Consider the following 20371-nt stretch of genomic DNA (forward strand, 5'->3'; position numbering starts at 1 on the left):
AAGCCCTCACGAGAGCACAGGTTTCAAGCTTGCTGTTTTCTACCAAGTCTCATTTCTCATCAGATATTTCCACATATTACGCATTTCTTCGGGACCAACAAGTTGTATTTTTATGTTATATTGATGCTAATAGATTAATCAGCTTCAGGGAAAGTTTTTGGTCACTGGAACGTACTTCTCTGCACCGTTAGCTCACAAGAAGGCTCCCTGGTGCAGATTTGGTTTGTGCTAGCTAACTTCTCCCCACCGGCTCCCAAGCACGGTTCAGCAGCCAGGACCATTGCGAGTAGGCAGGCTGCATGCCATCGACCTCCTGAAGAAGCCTGACAGCGTGTGCAGAGGCTGTCCCTGGCCAGCCGACCTCCACAGCAGGGAATGGGCCAAGTGCTTGTGGCTTATTAGTACCAAGCAACACTCGGAGCATCAGCTAAGGACCCTCTCTACCTTCAGTCAGAGCAGCTGCTCTTCTGGGGACAGGAGAAGGTGTTTTTAAGAAGAAAAGGGATTCTTCAGTGATACTAGAATTTCCTTTGGTATTTCTCCAAGACTTAATTCTGTACCCGTGTAGCAAAGAGCCGGGCTCACCAGCAGGCTCCCCTCTCTGCTGGGCTTTGCCGTTACCCAGCGCTGCTTGTGTCAATGGCCCAAAGCAATGGCTGGGACAATCTGGTGTGTTATCTTCCAGATGAGCACTTTAAGGATCCAGAAAAAAAGCAAAGGAGAAGCTCTGTCTCCTTAGACGTATCCACTAAACACAGGTAGGGTCAAACCCCACACACAGACATAGAATATTATTTTTTTTTAATTAAGCAGCTGAAGTTGTAGAAATTTATTTGCGATAGGCTACAGGCCAAAGCTCTTGGGTGTTCTGATGGGGGAGCAGGAGACCCCAGGTCGGTGCTCCTGCCGCTGCGGGGGCTCAGGATGACAGAGGCCTGAGTCAAGAGCTGCTTCTCCTCATCTTGCGAGGAGCTCCCCTCTGGATCTTGAACGGGTGGTTTCCATGAGGAGTCACACTTGTGGTGCCTGAACACACACATCACACCTCTGTGTGGTTGCCCAGTTCGTTTAGGGGTACTTGAAGGGTTTTGTTATTTCCGTATTGTTTGCTCTCACAGCTGTTTTTCTATCCCAAGCACCTCGCTGCCACATTCACCATCCTCGTTACATGGTTGATGATACAGTTCTGTAGTTACGCCTTCAGCCCATGGAAATTCTCTCATTTGTTGATGCAGCTGAATTGTTTACTGGATGTGACACAAAGCTTCCTGTAATACAATAGTACCGATCCTTCAGTGACACAGCCTATTTTGGCAGGGCTGTATCAGTGTGTGCCCTGGCCATACCATTTCCAACAGTTACTTACTTTCATCAGACTTCTCAGATGCCTAAATTAGGTCAGATTCCCACCTGAAAACCAGGGCAATCAGCCTCAGCATTTTTACACTTTTTATGTATCTGTAGAGACACAAATATCTGGGTTTTTTTTTCTGGCTGACTGTTTTACGTGATGTGCTTCATACACTTCACATGTAGAAACTGTTTGTCCGGTTCCTTCCTGGACTTTATTAATACCGTTTCCTGTCCTTTTTTCTAAGAATACAGAGGATTTAATAGCATTCCCACCCCTAAGTATGTGTCATCCTGAACAATATGCTGTGCCAGTTGGCTTTCTCTAGTCTTTAGTTTAAAAACTACAACCTTAACTTCTAGTAACAGAAGCCTTGCCCTGTTTTGGTTTAGGTCAAACCATATTTTCCTGAATAGGTGCCGTGTGCGCCAAACATTTCCTTTATTCTTAGTACATTTATATCTTTCTCTTGTGCATCTATTTTCAAGTTACACACTGAAGCTGCAGGAGGGCAGTAATATTTCAGAGCATGTCACTTAGAGGTCTGTAGGGCTCCTAACAACCCAAATTTTGCCTCCAAAGAACTGTCTCCTACTGCTCTATTGTTATTAGTATTTTATCGGAGCATAATTGTGCCAGTCTTCAAAACGACCTTAGAGTTTGTCTTTACATATCCCATGAGTTTCACAGTCTTCATCTCCAACGGGCAGTTTTCAAACAAACTGAAGTATCTATAAAGCCCATAATCAGCTGCCCAAGGGCTAGAATTTCTCTCTTTTTTATCAGGTGATATTTTAATCTGTGCCACTGAAGGACCTCCCATCTGTAGGAGCCTTTTCTCCATCTTGCCGTTCCTCTGTCAGTAAATGTCCGTTCTCCTCAGAAAGGCAGGGACTGCTCGTCCGTGGTAGGACTGCTCCTTTATGGTGTGCTTGCAAGTTTCTTCAGCGTATTTCTTTTCTGCCAGACTATTGCGTTCGTTTTATTGTGTTAGTAGGTTTCAGTGGAACAGGAGGAGTTTAATTTCCTCTTCCTTTTAAACTGAATGAAGGGAAGCATGTTTGTTTTGTCATTGTCAAGTGCCGGAGGGTAAGAATATTGTGTTTTCTTTTCCCACACCTGAATTGTCACCACAGTCAAGTTCCTCTCTGTCCTGTAGACTCGTTTTTAGAGCTCATGCCACCCAGGGGCCTCCTTCTTGCTCTGACAAAGCCATATATTTTGCTTGAGGTTAGGCCCCAGCCTCAGCTAGACCTCAGCTAAACCTCAATAGTTCGATCCACAGCCGGGAGATGATTAATAAAGGGCAATTCATTAGCTGCCACAGTGTGTGGCACCTCACTGAAGACTGAGTCACACCAGACCTTAGGTATGTAGCTACATTTGGAATCACCTAAAGTTTGCGTTTAAAATATGTGGATTTGTTTTACGATAAAACTTTTAAAAGTTCTAAGTTCTCCAGTCTAGGGGTTAAGCTAAGCAAATTTTTAAAAACTAATGCAGTTTTGTGTATTTGTCCTTGTCACTGCATTTCACAGACTTAGTATACTTTTCCAGGTGGTTGAATTTTAGGTGTCACCTTAAAAGGAAATTCTCTTTAAGACTGGCTGAGTGCTGGAGCCCACATTTTTCTCTATAGTGTTTTGGACCTAGTGAAACTCAAACTTTAAATTTAGTCTGAGCACTTTTTACATTAGGACTTGAAGCTCCTTTACTGTAGGACTGCTTTCCTTTCATTTAAAGGTTTATCCTACTAACACTTAATATCCAAATAGCTGAAATTTCACTTGCAGTCATGAAAAAAAGTTTAAAAACAGAAGAATGTTATCAATTGTAGCTATACTATGAAACAACAACATAATATCATATATTATTATATATGATCATACAATATAATATTGTAAGATATATAATATCGTGCACATATATATGTACACACACACACATATATATGATGAATCAGTAACACAGGCTAAAACATCATGCGATAAAAAAGAGAAATTCTAGCACTTGGGGTGTTGATTATGGGATTTATAGGTATTTCAGTTTGTGGTACCAGTGAAAAAAATATTTATAGCATACATATATCATATAAATTATTTTAATATATAATATTTAATATATAATATTATATCAGTATGTTATCCTAATAATATCTCATACATAATATTCATTTTATAAGTTGGATAAATAAGAATGCTTACCTGTCCTCAAGAGCGCTTCCCACCTCTCCTTTACTTTGCTGGTGTACCCTGTCCTGAGGTGCTGTCTGCATCAGAATGACACTAAGGCTGCTCTCACCTCATACTGGCCTGTGCTGCTTGCATGTGGTCACCATTTAAAATACCTCTGCTTTGTTTATTTACCTTAAGCATGTGAGCAAGCAGGCAACTCATGGCAGAGACAAAGTAGGGCATAAGGTGCTACTATATTGGCTGTAGTATAGTATGTCCTATGGTATAGTAATGAATACACTTTCTCACATGGTAACCTAGAGCTCTTTTGCTAAACTTTTTCCCAGAGAGGTAAGCAACCTCCTTTGTCTGTATGAGTGAGATCAAATACCTAGAGTGGCTGATGAGATATGGATCCACACCTTTGCTTACATCGCAAGAACATGTTTGCTTGCCCATACACTTAAAAATAGCAGACCACAGATATATGTAGTAGAAGAGATTGTGAGATACAGACTGTTCACAAATGGAATACTCAGAATTAGCTCTATTAAGTCGGAGCTAAATGCCAAGGTCATAAAAATTATAGCTAAGACACTAATTTTTAGTGCACAGATCAATAAATAACACCCTTCAAAGAACAGCATCTTCACTTTCATTATTTTTTCTCAAGATGGCAAGATTCCAGTAACGATTTGCAGAGCAGCAATGATCCAGATATCTCAGGGCATTTTGCTAGCAATAAAAAGGAACTCAAGTAAAGTTAATAACAAGCTGTTGCAATGTATTGTCTGTTGATAAGAGCAGAGACTAGCTCCCCCAACAAAACCAGCTGCAGAACACGTTTGACTTCTGCCTGTGATTATTTCATAGGCAACATTCATATAATAATATATATGAGCATATATCTTGACTATAATTAGGGCACTTATATACTTCTCAATGCAGAAAGAACATGTTAGACAAGGACAGAATCCAATTTTTGTCTTATTTATGCATTTAAGTTAGTTAAGTGCAGTGAGGACTTGAGAGGAAGACCAAAGCCTGAATACGAGGGCATTTGCAGTTTGGTTCAGCTGAAGAGCTGAACTTTGACCTTCTGTCTCACCTGCACTCGAGAACTTTCAGAAGAATGAAACAATAGCAGATGTGGTTTCAGGGTGCTATTCCTGTTGTATCTCTTTGTATTAGTGTGATAGCTCAAGTAGTCACAAAGAAACTGAACGAGAGGTGAAGCTTTTGTTAGAAATCTCTTTCTTTTTTTTCTCATTTTGTAATCTCCACTTCTTGTATGTTACCAGTCATACCTCTAATGGGTATCAAATTGCCAAACTGAAGAGAAGTCAGGAAAAAGGTCTTAAGTGGTAAGTCAGGGAAAAAATAACAATTATGTTGGCTCTTTCTTTTTCCTTTGTGTGCATATACAACACTGCTTTTAAAACTAGGTCATACAGTATATCTGCTCCTGTAGTTAGCTATTTCTGAGGTTCCTGTTACCTGTGCACTGTGCCTTTGGGCACATCTGCTCATCACTGTTCAGGCACGTGTGAATTTATACTGTGCTCTGTGCCAGCCACAAGCAGGGCAGCTGCAGTTATCGATGCTCAACATAAGCCGTGAGCTTTTGCAGAGAAGCCAACTTTCAGTTCTTTCAGCATGTGAACAACGTGAGCTTGCATGAGCTCGGACAGGGTGAGCTGGCTTCTACCTACCAAGCAAAGAACTCTGAGGTGCTGTGCACACAGCACAAGAGCTGCCTCAGACTTCACTGGGAGTTGCATGAATACCAGACCTGCAGGACTGATCCCAAGATAAATGAATCCTGGTCATGCCGTCTGGGCTCCATAGTGGTACTGCATGTGCTCTAAGTTGCTCCTCTCAAGATAGATACAGGCGATACATAGCTGTCCTAGTGACACATGCCTCGATCATGATATGACCATAATTAAAAGGCAGAATCGGCCGGGGTACCCCATGATTGTAGCTTGAATACTATTGGCTGCTGATGGTAACGTTGAAAAAATGAAGAAACTTTCTCTAGCAGAGAATCACAACCATTTGTAAGACCATATACATGGGCAACTGAACATCACATAGGAAAAATACAGTGATATATAGCTCAGTAGTACAGATACGATTCAGGGTTTGCACTCTGAGCTGTGACAATAAACAGTAAGAGAAACTGTGCAAAGGAAAGAGTTGTGACAGTGCAAGAATTCTCATGGAGACCACCCGACCACTGGTCCCTTCAGGCAAGGCTGGAAAGTGTTGTCCAAAGTGCTAGGGAACGAGGAGACAACCACAGAGCTCACACGTTTCCCACTGCCTTGGATTGCATACATCGCTGCCTACTGGCCCTTCGACAGCCCAGGCACACCTCTCCTGCTGAAATACCTGTGGTCACCTATTTTCAGGAGGTATTGACAGGGGGTCCAGGGGAATGAGTGGACACAATATCAGTTCCAGCCATACAAAAGATCTTCCAGCAGCCCATTTTTTTGTATAAAAGCCTTCCAGTAAGAGGCACAGTTTGACAGGAAGCACAGCTCATTCTTTCTGTACATCTAGCTCTTCTTGTCCTTTCAGGAGCAGAGAATCAGATATGCGAGAAAGCCACCAAGTGCATGTCAGTCTAGCTCCTACAGAGCCCCTGGTTTCATGCATTTTTCAGCCAAGGCTGTTTTCACTAGTGCTGATGTGAGAATCACTTCCAACCGATGTGTGAGCCAGAAGAACGCCCAGTCTGCCAGGGGTACACTGCCAGTACAGTGCATGAGGCATCTGGGGAGAGAGCAGAGCACTCCGTCCTGTAGGTGGGCTATCAATAAAGGCTAAATGAGATGTGCTGAGCAAGTACAGCAGCAGGACCAACAGAAGACAAAATAATTTTTATTCTGAGTCCCGGCTGTGGCATCTTTGCTACACAAACAGTTTTACGATCATGTAAAACTGTCTGTAGGTTTTGACACACGGGTGGAAGAAGATGGGTGCAGGTAAAATCATGCATTTGGTCCTATTCTGTGCCAATTCATTTTCACACAGAAGTTGGCCTGGTCATTTTAAAGTGGCAGCTGAGTGGTCCAAGTGTGAAAGGGGACAATTATGTTTTAGTGGACTAGTTCAGATTCTGTCAGAATCCAGGCAATTACGGGCCTCCAGGAAATCAGGATCTGAATCAACGGAATGTTTAAAATGGGCTGGATTCAGCTTCAAACACCTGCATTTACAATGGAGGTTACTACATATGAGCCTGTTACAGTTGCTGGAGATCCACCCAGTCAGTCAGTGTCATCCACACTGTCCAGCTCACCCTAAAATAGACAGATTTCTATGGATGCTAAATCCACGGCTGTAGCAAAGACCAGGAAAGAAAGGTGCCAGCTATACCCAAATCCTGCTACTTAATGCTACTGCTCTGGAAAAAGAGTTGTATATTCATATAGATCTTTCTTAACAAGAGGAACAACAATTCAGCCTGTATTTACAAGTCACCAGTTGTTATGGATCCAGCATGGGCTTTTTGAGACATGTCTATTTATCCAGGAGGTAGTAAGAGGTTTTGTACATACCGAGACCAACTAGCGGAAGCAGTGGAAGAAGGCCTATCTGAAGACGGCCTACATGCTCAGCCAAATTCTTTGATTCACCCCTACCAATAGTGTTTCCAATTTCTGGCCCCAGTAAGTTACATGAATGTTAGAATTCTTTTCTCAAAACACTTCCCAAATACCATGCCAAATTATCCTTTCAGCTACACCTGCAAAACTTGGTTGACTGTCCTGTTTATGGACTCCATCACATGTTAAATCAATCAGCAGCTACAGACTGTCATATCCTTAGGGCAAGTGCAAGAAAAAGCAATGTGTGAGCTTTTTTTTTTTTTTTTAATCTCTAAAGATAATCTTCAAAAACATGCACGCAGCTCTACCTCGATTCCTTTGTGGACTGAACAGGAGAGGAAACATTCAAAAAGAGTTTCACAGAAGAGAGAGATGAAAAGATAGAAAGTACAGATTTCAAATAGAATATATACACACACACGTTTATATGTTTATATGTGTGTGTATATATATGTTTGCTGTAAAATTACAATCAGACCATACAGATTCAATGTAAGACCATACAGTTTTCTGAAGATTGAGGGATTCTCTGTTGGGAATCTGTCATATTGTCTACCACAAACACCTTGTGCCAACAAACTTTTACTTCTTTTCCTGGCATTTGAGGTCAGAGGGGAAATGATCGACTACGCTTTTTTCCTCTGACTTTCACAATAGCTATGTGAGGCAATTACTTGTAGTAGGAAGTAATTACAGACCAGAAGCCATTGTCTGTCAGTCCTGGACATCGACAATATTTGAAAGATTTAAAGTTATAAAGGTAATCAGTTCATGTGTTATTTAAATTTAGACTCGATCGGGCACTTTCTGTCGTCAAAGTTCTATAAAAACATAAATCTTCATCATCTTGATATAACTCAATATTGTGTAATAATAGTTTAGGGGCAAGCTACCTGCAGGAGGGTCCTCTGGCACAGGATAACTTCACACTACCCAGGATGTCCACCAGAGTGGTTAAAAGGAGCTTTGCGAGCTGGTTGTCTATGGCCATGCACCATCTGACAAAAACTGTGGTCGAATGAAGTCAAGGTTCTCTGCCAGGTGTCAACAATATTTCAGTAACTGCTTGCATGCACGCTCTTCCTCCCTGATACGTGCAAGATAGCATTATTTCACCAAGAGGCAAGTTACCTTGTGCTGTTGGGAAATAAGAGCATGCACATGGGCAGGGACCACAGAGGAGTGTTAAGTCAGTCCTGTAGAATGAAATCCTGGGTTGTTATGTTGAATTCTTAAAAGGGGATGCCTTAGCTTTGCTAATCCTTTTAAAAATATCAGGCTTGAAAAAATTAAGCTTACAAAGTCTGTGTGTGTGGGAAAGACCAGCACATATATAATATTCTAGCTATTAGCCCACAAACTGGAACCTCTTTAAATCCAGTTTAGGATGCTCACTCTGACTGAAATTTAAACCAGCCTAGAAAATCTACCAGCGGAGTTACACAAGTTGGGTTTCAACTGACCTAAGGTTTTGCTCACAGAATTTTTAAGAGCTGGCTATATTGCACACCAATAAAGAAAACTGCAAACTGCTTCATTTTGTAGTGTAACAAGCACTTAAAGTCATAGAATCACGTTCCAGATGCTGAGAGGTTTTTGTCAATACTGGCCCACAGCCTTACTATTTCCATAAACCTGATTACTGCAGAAATGAACTTTTTAAAGACCACGTTGACTAGTTTAACTCTGAACAGGATTATTGACACAGATGATAGTGGCTGTGTTTATGCAAATCTTATCTAAATTGGGATGAACGTTGCTAACACCAGCACAGAATCCTGACTTTGCTAATTTATGGTTAGCAAAGGGGAAGGTCCAAGCGAACTAAAATTCAACTATCAGCAAAACTGCATAGTCCAGGACAGACATAGGAAATGTAAAGGTAGCTACGTACAGTTAATTTAACTACTTAGCTAGTTCTGAAGAATCGGTACAGTATTTCCTTGCGATGTTTCTTTGCCTCTCATCTCTATATTTAGATTTCACACTTAGTAAGACTTCTTTGGCTGAATCTTGGAAACTGCCCGCTTGCACTCTCTCAGGCCAGAGAAGAGAAGCAGTCTCTAATAGGCAGAAATGATAGGATTATTTTTCTTCACTTTTGAATAAAGCTGTTTTCGTCTAGATTGATATAGCTAACAAGCTCAACAGGCATGTACTCTTCCACTACACTAAAGGTGGTAATGCTTTTACATTTTCTTACTGAAAAACTAGAGGTTTTTTTCACCTCTTAATGTGAAATCCTTGTGGAGAGAAGACACTCTTGTTTTACCTTGCCCTAACTATTTGAGGTCAGAGCTATAACCACCATAAGGTTTACTTTGACGAGGTGTACTAAGATAAAGACTGAGGTTTGTCTCTGCAAGAGTTTTTGATTAATATAGTGATTATAAAGTAACTTTTTCATTGTAAAAAATATGGCATACATATGGTTTTCTTGTGTCCTTTATCTGAATAATCTTTGGTGAAAAATAAGAAATAAAGAACAGTTTTATTCTTTTAAAGCTAAATTACATGGAAGGTCAGAAATGTTGCAGCTAGTTAGATGTTTTCAGATTTGTTTTGTTTGCTCAGAAATACTTGTACACACAAGTGCACAGAGGGTAGAAGTCTCATTTCCCAAATGTTTTATTCTTAAAACAAAATAAGCTAAAGCCTAGTGTAAAACAATGCCTTTGTGATAACGTAACTACAGGCTCAGCAACCGTTTCTGATCTTTGCAATAATGATACTCAGAACAAAACAACAGAAACAAAAAAAAAAAAAATCAGCAAAAAGTACAGGGAAGGCCCAATACAAAGAATTTTCTTAGAATACTTAGGCTCAGATCTTGACTGAGGGAACCAAACCCTTGGCTTTGAGAGACGTAGAAATGTAACCCTACAAGCTAAAATTTGCATGAAAGTTTATTGCAGGGGTGAGAAAGAACCATCCAGACAAAACCTGCAGCCTGTTTCGGTAAAGCCCACGTTCAGTTTAAGGAACACACAATCAGAGATGCACTCATTTACATTCCTCAGTTTGGTGACCTTGAACATTTGCAGAAGTGTTTCTCTGAATCGCATCAATGATGCTTTAGGAACAATAACTGAGATGTGTTACAAAAGGGCACTTTTTCTTCTTGTTCCTCATATTAAAACCCCTTATTCTATCTAAATATCAAAGTGTTTGTCACTTTTCCCACAACTCAAGATGACTGGCTCCCGACTCCTTGCCTTTCTGGCTCCTTCTTCTCCTCATACTCAGTCTACAACAGAAATTAAGTGTCTTGTCTGTGCTTGTCTAATATTCTTTCATCTCACTACCAATTCAGACAGTCCAGGAGGGGTTGAATCCCCAGCAGGAACACTGCGCACTGAGGATCCCTAAGTTTTCACCAGTTTTAGCTACATTTAGGCAGACATAAACTATCCTAACCCTTTAGCTCTTGTTACTGCTTTGTAATAGTATTAAACTGAGCAAGTAAAAAAAAAAAAAAAAATTCTTTTTCAAAAAATGCAGTCTTTTGAGAAAAAAACAAAATACATTCTTCAGCCACATTTGCGTTAATTAAAAACTGTTGATACGATTTCTCTAACTGCTTACAATAAAATCCGTGCTTTCATTTTGCTTCATTCTGAATGTTTGCAATTGAGTTGAAATTGCATTTCAGTTTGTTTTTCCTGTAATCTGAAACATGCCATCCTACATTCTTCAGCTGGAAGGGTGTCTTTCCAAAAGTGTAACAATATTGAAGAATTTATGAAATAAGACTCTTTTATTCTACACAACAGTGCTTTGACAGGTAGTGAACCGAAAATGATGAAACAGAATAGGTTTTGGAAGGCTTTCTGCTGCATGATATGTTTTGAGACTTATTTTTCCATCTCAAATCACAAAACAAATCACAAAACTTTTTATAAAATGGTAATTCTGCTTTTCATTTCGCTCACAGGCGTTTCAGTCTTTTTCACAGGTGCACTTGACATCGACAACAGGAAGAGAATAGATGTAAGAGAGAGAACACAGCAGTTTTATTTAGTAGTCCCCTAAAAAGAAAGTAGACACATCTCTATTGTTACTCTTCCATGGCAAAGAAATAACACAGTCCTCTTCTGATCTTTTACTGTTTGATTTTTAGTACACTCTTTAATGTTTTATTTGTCATCTTTTGTCAATTGAAGGAAAGGAATCACCATTCCTGTCAAAAAGGCACTAAGCAGCTGTCACCTTTGCTTATGGTTACAGCTCAGATGAAAACCTGGCGTTACTGAATTTCCAAGTGAGCTTTCTGTCCAGAGTGCCGTGAGCCAGTGAGTACAAAGAGGAGCAAAAAAATCCTACCTGGATTTAGCGAGGGTTACCGCAGAGGCTGTAGGTGCTCTTAGTACCTAATACAAAACTAAAATACACCCATCCATCCACTAAATGTTTCAGAAATGAGGCAAGCAGAAAAGCTTAACGTTTCTCTTTCTATGTCAGCAGCTTGAGGACTGATGTAAATGGCAATAAGACTGGATCTTCTCACTTGAAGAATCCTTACTGTGTTTTTGTTTCAGTCTACCTGTATGTCCATTTGTCTGTCGTAGTTTAAATATAGCTCTCCCCAAAATAAAAGCAAAACCATGTCTTTCTAACAGGGATATTTATGTAACAGAACTATATTTTTACAGATTATGCATGTGAAACCTTAGCTAAGGGTTGATGTTTTAAAATTATCCGGCAGTCAGGTTTCTCTTGCAGAGAATCCATGCAAGCTGCACTGATTTGAATTGTGTGGAAACCTGAAATTGAAAGGAAGCAACTCATAAAATGTAAGGGGAATCTAATTCTAATCCTCATAAACATTACTTTTTCACTTGATTTATGATATTTTCAAGTTAAACCACAAGAGACAAACAGAGACTGTGGTTTCAGTGGGGGAAGGACATAAAGTTACCCTGAACAAGATGAAAATATAAATACAGCATTAACTAAACCCAAATAGATGCAATAATGGCAGAGGTAAAGTACATTGAAATGGTACATTGTGGTTCTGGCAGCTTAACCTGGGCATTTAAAAAGCAAAGCATCACAAGTAAGGGTGACTCAGAGCAGGAGTTTCTGCTAGCCCAAGCTTTCCTGAATGAAGAGTTCAGGATTAAAGCCCCAGAAGGATTTGGCAAAAGGAAAGACAAAGTTGGAAGGAAGATTTTCTGTACTCCACATTTCCCCAAGAGGCCCTCGAGAATGACTTGCAACAACAGTCTTGTGTGCTTTGCATGCCCCCTCCTCCCCTGCAGAAGACACTAGGGAATGATCGCATCGTTCTTCTTTTGCTCCTTGTGATGGACATCTTCCTTACTGAAAACCATGCCAAGGGGACCTACCCTTTTTGGAGAGGTCTTGTAGGCCCCTAACCACAAAGTCTGGTGCCTTTCAACCCCTATTCAAGAGACGCCTAAATTTGGGAGGCACTTGTGTTTTACTGATGGTAGTGTTCCGCAAGTGCATAAAATTTGCCTTTAGCCAGGCCACGAATCCTGACACTGTTTTGCATACTGCGGCATCTATGTGTGCATTTTTTTATCTCCTTCTTATCAGGGTGTGCTCTCAGAAAAAGCAAGTTTAGAAGAAAATACATTTGTGATTAGCCCTAACACAAAACCGAATGCAAGAGGTGTTCAATAGCTTTATGACCAGTGTGACAGGTTTAATGGAAATTTTCATCTATACTCCCACCTCCCAAGTACATACAATTTCTATAGGAATAGTATCGAGGGGTGAGATCCCTTAGCCTGTGACAGCAAATACCGTTCACTTGCAAAGGCTTATTATTAGAGCTCTGTAGATACTTAGATAAAAATTTTCTGTTTGTTTCGGGAAGTTTAGGGTTGTTAGGCACAAAGCAGTGCCACTTGAGAAGGATTTTTGAGGCAATAGAGCTCATGAATAGGTATTTACTGTGACAAGTCATACATAGAAGAGTTGAAAAAGATAGCATTAAGATTTTGTTTCCAAGAGGTTTGTGTCAGTGAGTGCTTTTTCAAGTTCCCCTGAAAACTGAAGAGTTAGTTTCACTCTTGATACAGCTCCACTGACAAGAACAGAATTTCATCTGCAATGGATTTGGCTCAAAGGGTTTTTTGCAGTTGTGATCATGTGATGTGCTCATTACTTGGAACATGTTTGCTCTGTGTCATGTGCATGATATATTAGGAACACATCTCTAACTTCTTTGTAATTCCTATTTTCTTGTGCGTTTTTCTGGGCTTCCAACAGCTCAGCTAGAAGCTCCTGAAAGACTGGCAACATTTGTTAACATCGCTTGTTTGACACTGACTCTCACTACTGCTGAATGTTTTTAGCTGACATTTGAAGCACTATGTCACATTGATCAGATCAAGAAACAACAGAAGTAAGCCCCCACTGAGCTTCTTGCTGCTGTAGCTGTGCTTTTTCTGGATCTGCACTCAGTTTATTTTTAGAGTTGAGTATCTCCCTACTGCACTACAGCCTTCAGTAGAGACTTCACCTTTGCCAGGTCTCAGGAACCATCAACAGTTATTTTGTGAAAGGTCTAGCAAGTTATTCAGTAAGAGCCTTTGTCAGAAATCACAGGTTTTGTCAGAATGGTTATTTCCAGCTAGAGTTAGCCAGCACCGAGGGCTGACCTCTCTGAGGGACTGACCTGTTAGACTGCTCACGGGCTATGACCACACAATTAAATTAAAGGTCTTATTTAACTACATCTGGGGTTAAGTGACACCAACTGACTGACACCTACGTTTTTTTTAATCTAACCTCCTACAGCAGGTGTGTCTTGCAAAGATACGCTTGGATTAAACAGCGCGGGTGATCAGAGTCCACAGGTAGGAGTGTGTGCCTGAACCCACTCTTTGCCTCTCTTTTATTAGACAGCATAGATGTGCCCAGAGTTAGCGGCTGGCTGGGCCTGGCACCCTTTTCAGGCCCCTATTGCCATGCTTCACAGAACTCCCTGTTGCTCTACCCTGTGCCTTTCTGGTCATTCATTGCCATTTCTTCACTTTTTCGACCCTGTGCTTTTGTGAAACTGCATCCCGGTACTTGCAAGTAAGTACGCATGCATGTAGCACATTGAGGCATGAGTTCTTGTTTGCAGCGCTAAATGCTGCTACACTGTATAAAATAAATAAGCTAAACCCTAAGCTATTGCGTCTGCCAAGAAAGACCTATATAGGTCAAACAGTGAAAGCACGGTTTTGCTTTGCAGACTGCAAAACTGAAACTAATTTTGCAGAATTACAGGTGATGCCAATAAGACAGCTGCAAACAGAACATTTTTTAATAACCTACATCTTGCAGAAATTGAAACTCAATAGCTTTTTTTTTTGTTAGAAGAGGGCTTGTTGCTTCTTTAGTCTAGTTCCTTCAGCCTGTAAACCAGTCCAAGCAACTGCAATCTGCCCCTGGTTCTTGATTATACATGGTGTTTTCCTTATATTCTGTTTATATCATGAATATACCAAGAATAATTGATTGCATGTTCTCCTTTCCCCAATTGAAAAGAAAAAAGAAAAAAAAAAAATCCAGCACTTACTTGGAATGGATCACTGTTTAGTTGGACAAAAAAAAAAAAAGTCAGAAAATACTGTGTATCACAAGAAGCAAGGTCATGACATCCAGAATAGATAGGATGGATTCAGCTCATGGAGATCCTATGGCATAGTGTTCTCATGCAGATATCAATTTAATTTCAATTTGTGATGTGATTTTCTTTATGTTACAATAACATAAGAGGTGGGATAACACAACATACAAAAAGTATCAGAAAGCCATTCAGCAGGGGAAAAGTAGCTGTTCAAAGCTAGGAAGAAGTGAGACTGGTAAAACATTACCATGATTTGGAGGGAGGAGAGAGTTTTCAGGAGAGAATTTTAATGGATTCAGTTCATTCAGAGATAATCTGACAAACTACATGAGCTTTTTCTTAGTTTGATTAATAGAAGAAGCATGTTCTTAATTTCTGTTTTGACATACTGCTTTTCTCTCTTGACGTTTATCCTCCAGGTTTCTAAGCCAAGTGTTCATGATATGATCCAGCTGGCTTGTAGGGATCAACAACCCCCTTGTGAATAATGTTTAAAAACGTATCCCACCTGGACGATGAAACGCTGGCAATGCTCCAGAATAAAGCTATCTCCATCACCCTCCCAGTTGTGTATACACTGGTGGCTCTGATCAGTATCCCTGGCAACTTGTTCTCCCTTTGGGTGCTCTGCTGGCACATCAAACCCAAAACACCTTCTGTTATCTTCATGATCAACCTAAGCATCACGGATCTCATGCTGGCCAGCTGCTTTCCCTTCCAGATTTCTTATCACATCCAAAGAAATCACTGGAGCTTTGGCAAGACTCTTTGCAGCCTCGTCACCGTGATGTTCTACTCCAACATGTATTCTTCCATACTGACCATGACCTGTATCAGCATCGAGCGGTACATGGGTGTGGTATATCCCATGAAGTTGATCAAGTGGAGAAGAAAAAGATATGCCCTGGCTGCCTGCCTAGGTATGTGGATTTTCTTGCTACTAGCCTTCTACCCACTAGAAAGCACAGATCTCACTTATGAAGTGAAAGAACTGGGGATTATAACCTGTTTTGACGTCCTCAAATGGGATATGCTGCCCAACTTCGCAGCCTGGGTAGCCTTTCTCCTCACGCTATTTGTCGTGCTCTTCCTGATCCCTTTTGTTGTAACAGTTGGATGCTATATTGGCACCATTCGGAAGCTTATTCAGACATCAAACAGATACGGTAACAGGCAAAAGACTAGATCCATATACCTGGCGATGATAGTCCTTTCGGTATTCATCACTTGCTTCGCCCCCAATAACTTTATCCTACTTGTGCATATGATCATCCGCCTATTTTATGGCAGGAGTTTGTACCCTGCCTACAAGCTCACCTTGTGCCTCAGTTGCCTCAACAACTGCATAGATCCCTTCATTTATTATTTTGCATCCAAAGAATTTTACCAGAAATTCATGCAAGTGTTTCGCCCTAAGGTACTGCTCAGCGACAGCTTGGAAAACAGAAGGGAAAGCTTATTCTCTGGCAGGACCATGTCAGTCAGGTCGATGTCAAGCGGACCCATGGATGGGTTAGAGGGAGTAAAGGTCTATTTGCAAAGGCAGGAAAGTGTTTTTTAGCCTTAGACATCCCCAGAAGAAAGGCGCCTGTGAGATCCATGAGTAGACACAGAAAACATTTCTTTTTGAATGGCTACCCTCAGAATACCTTGCTCCAGTGACAGAACTCAAGCCGTACTTATACTGTGCATCCTACTTCAGTGTTTTCTTGTAAGAAATGGAAGCATTAAAAAACCTGAGTTTATTCAAGAAGGCACTGAAGCAAACCCAACATTGATAACTAGGGGTTGGCCTGGAATTAGTCCTACTGCGTGAAACCAAGGGATAAGTTTAGAACAAAAATTACTTTCAGGTTGTACGATCTCAGTGTTTAACCAAAGGCTTGTGATTCTCAGTGAATGTGAAATGTTACTGTATGTGAATTAGAGCATAAACTGAAGTTGGATTTGGGGTAGGGGAGTTATTTTTCTAAGCGATGTGCTGGGTTTTTTGTTTGTTTTTTTTTTTTAATGTATTGCTTTCTCTCTTGTTGTATTTCTATAAAAGAATGAGTAAAAATAGTTTGTCATTTTACCATTAATGCATAATGCATAGGCACCGTGAATTCACCACAACACTTGCCCAACTGTTTATCAGAACCAAACCACACTAACCTTTGAAAAGGTTAGGTTGACTCATACTATTTATTTCAATTTTATATAGCAAAATATCTCATACAATGAAAGGGAAGCTAGAACTAACAATGTTTGAGAGTACTTCAGCTGCTGAGTGGATTATATTTTCATTTCTTGAAGTTATTAATTTCTCAGGGCAGTGGGGAGCAGTTGATTTAAGAAAACTGATTTTCTCACATTGACCTACTACAGTAATAATGCTGCTGCTTGTACGTGATTGGTATCAACAAGCCATTTTCACCAATTCACTATAGGCTATACGCAGAAGCACCATCCCCCTCAGCAGAGAATTTAGCTTCATACAGTGCACAGACAGTGAGTTTACCTTACTTACAGCGATGGTGTGGATTATTAATGAGGTTTTCAGCTGGATGTATGAGAATTCAGCCACAGACTGGAGTGATTCTGTGCCAGCAGAAACCAGCTGAAAACCTGTCCCTATGGCCAGATGTCAGAAACGTACTTCTTTCAAGCAGGCAAACAGAAAGAAGAAGGAATAATGAAAGCAAGGCTTGAGAATGGGAGATGTACCAAATACCCTGGAAATAGGTTACGGCAGGTTGATTGTGCAGTCCTGTGTTTGGGACTCCTCTCCGAAATATCCTTCTCCAGCTTGCTTGCATATACTATGTATGTCATGTTTTAATTATTCTCTCACCTCAACAACTGCCTGTGTGCTTGGAAAGACAACTGCTACAGAATATGTACTGGGGACAGACAAAGGCAAAGTTTTTCCTGTAGAATTTACAGCTTTTTACCTACCTTTGGCCCTCATTGACCAACGTAGAGCCAAAAAACACCTGACAGAGCCAGACAAGTTTCCCCTCACAAGCGAGACAAACCTATATAGTATCCTTTTGCTGCACTGTGACTCCATCCAACGCTGAGTAGGAGGCCATCTTCGACATCGTGGATAGTTGGTTCAGAGACCCCATGCTAGGTCTGCCTTGAGCAGACCTGTACTGATTTCTGAGCTCCTGTGCCTAAGTAAAAGACAACACCCAAGGCCCTTAAAATCTGCCTTTTTTCTTTGTGTATGACATGATTAAAACACAATTTTCCACCACTAATCACCACGAATTTCTTCACGATAGAAGCCGGATAACCACAAAATCGACTGTGAGATATTTGTATGTCCTATCTTCTGCTAAAGTATCGTCAGTTATTGGAGCAGGATAAATGTGAGTGGACCTAGTACTACCTTTCAAAAGCCATCTGAAGTGTTTTGTGGCATTTCACAGTGTTAGTTTTAATTGATCTGCACATTTTCCGCCCACAAGGCCAACCTTAGTGATACATAACCTGTCCAAACCTTGTCATCAATTTGCCTGGAAGCTACCCTACACTACCAGCCTGTGTGCTGGGTGCATATGTGCGGTGAGATGGGCTTGCTACTTTAAATCACCTCGCGTGTGCTGAAAGAGAGGACCCCACTGAATATGTTCCTGTGTGAGTCTGGGGCTCTGAGCTCCTGTGTCAGCTCTAGCACATGCTCCAATATGCCTGCTTGCGCCAGGACGTCCAAAGAAAGAACAATGGCTTTTCCTAAGGCATCCCACATCTGCCAGGCAGAAATTCAGTTAGTTTACTTATGTTTTGCAAACCTGTGTATTAATTTAGTACTGCATGGTTTCACCTTGCTGTTCAAGTCCCTTCACCATCCATTTTCACAGAATTCCAGCTTTCTCACTACCAAAACTGTTTTCAGCATTTTGCTGTGGCAGAAACTCTGTTGGAGGTTATACTGAAATCTCTCTCCTTTTTTTTTTTTAAAACATGTAAGTATCTTTACAATGAAAACCATTACTTCTCCTAGCTCTAATGCAGATTTTCACTCTGTCTTATCTTGAACCTGATCGTCAAATGCTTATTTTCTCCTAAAATGTGCTGCAATGTGCCTGAACTGTAACTGACACCAAATAGAGCCAAAAATGCAGAAACTTTGCACTTTGGACATCAACAGATATATTTTGAAAAATGCTGAATTGCTCCTTTTGCAAGAGAGAAAAGATGCTCAGAACTGACTGAAAATGTTCTTCTCTCCAGTCTCATGCATAGCCCTTCATCCATCTTCTGATATTGTCTAAAAAGTAACAGGAAGGATGCCTCCTTCAGGTACCTCTTCATGTCATTTTACTAACTAGCCTCTAGTTATCTCAGATTAGGCAGAATTCCCATTTGGGTCAGTGGGATTGTTCCTTGAGAAAGGAATACAGAAATGAACCCAAGGACTGCAATCTTTTGAGTCCAACGGTGTATACTGTGAACTTTTGGGGGGGGTGTTTAGAGAGGAGGAGAAGAAATCATTAAAGTGGCCCAATATACTGTTCTTTGACACTGGACACGTCCTTCTGGGGCACCATAAGGTAGCAAGACTTCTACCCTCCTTGGTCGGTGGGTGTGAGTTGATATACATACATATATATAAAAAAAATATACACATAAATATAGATTGCCATTTGAAAGGTTATTGAGAAGTTCATGTCTATATTGCCTTCGGTTTGGGGAATACGGGTCCTAGCCGACATGCTTACTTGATTGCCTCTGTGGTTAATGTAATTTTACTGAGAAGACATGAATGTATAGGCTTCTGTTTGGTTTTTGGTTTTGTTTTTTTTGTGTTTTTTTTTTAATTGTTGTTTAGCAATTTAATCTATGAATGTGCTTGGATTTTTTTGTATATATAATAATAATAAAAAAAAAAACCATAAAAAGGACATGATTTAAGATTCTTTCCTTTGTTTGCACCTGCCATGTGTGAGAAAATTCCAAGCTTAGAAGAGGGCAGTGAAACCAAGTTATGAAATAAAACGAATCCATTTCCCATTGCTATTGTGCTTTTTTTAGATTTCTGTTATTTTAATTCTCTTATTTTTCCCAAGCATTTTGAAGATTGATTTTTTTTTCTTTACATACCTGTTCATTTTTTCTTTTTTTTATATATATCTTAGAAGCTGGCATTGGCATACCCCCTTCACACAAATTTTAAAAGCAGCAATACTTGAATGAGATGTTGGCTAACTTGGAATCTTTCCCCTTGCCCAATAGATGCACCAAATACATATATTTTTAAATTTCAATGCATTTCTGAAGGGGGCTGGCAGCCAGGGCCTGTCCTACCCCCAGCCAGGAGCTGGGCGGCCAGGGGGCACTGGGGCAGCGCCAGCCCCGGGCATCGGGCACCTCTCTGGGGACGTGGGCCCACGGGTCGGCCCAGCTAGGCAGGGCCCATGGCTGGGCAGGGCAGGGCTGTGGGGAGCTAGAGACCAGCCCTGCTGCGGCATCGCTGCGGCGGGATCTCACAGCCCTGGGGGGCTGACATGGGGTCCTGGGCCCTGGGCAGGGTAGGGGGAGCCCCGGGGGGCTGGGCAGGGACAGTCAGGGTTGGTGGTGCCTTGATAAACATTCCCTAGACTGGCTATGCTCCATTTTGGGATCAGTGTCTGTTTGGCTACATCTA

The 20371-nt window shown here is 40.9% G+C and overlaps 1 protein-coding gene across 1 annotated transcript in view; it reads left to right on the forward strand.

The window, feature by feature from the left end:
- The window catches only part of P2RY8 (P2Y receptor family member 8), a 36641-nt gene extending 17027 nt beyond the window's left edge, over positions 1-19614 (forward strand). The window contains exon 3 of the mRNA XM_076358448.1: positions 15156-19614. Coding sequence (XP_076214563.1) covers positions 15224-16297 — 1074 coding nt within the window. The 5' untranslated portion in view covers positions 15156-15223 and the 3' untranslated portion in view covers positions 16298-19614. The remainder of the gene's footprint in view (positions 1-15155) is intronic.
- Positions 19615-20371: the final 757 nt, after the last annotated feature.

Source organism: Aptenodytes patagonicus, chromosome 1, assembly GCF_965638725.1.
Source record: "Aptenodytes patagonicus chromosome 1, bAptPat1.pri.cur, whole genome shotgun sequence".
Lineage (NCBI taxonomy): Eukaryota > Metazoa > Chordata > Aves > Sphenisciformes > Spheniscidae > Aptenodytes > Aptenodytes patagonicus.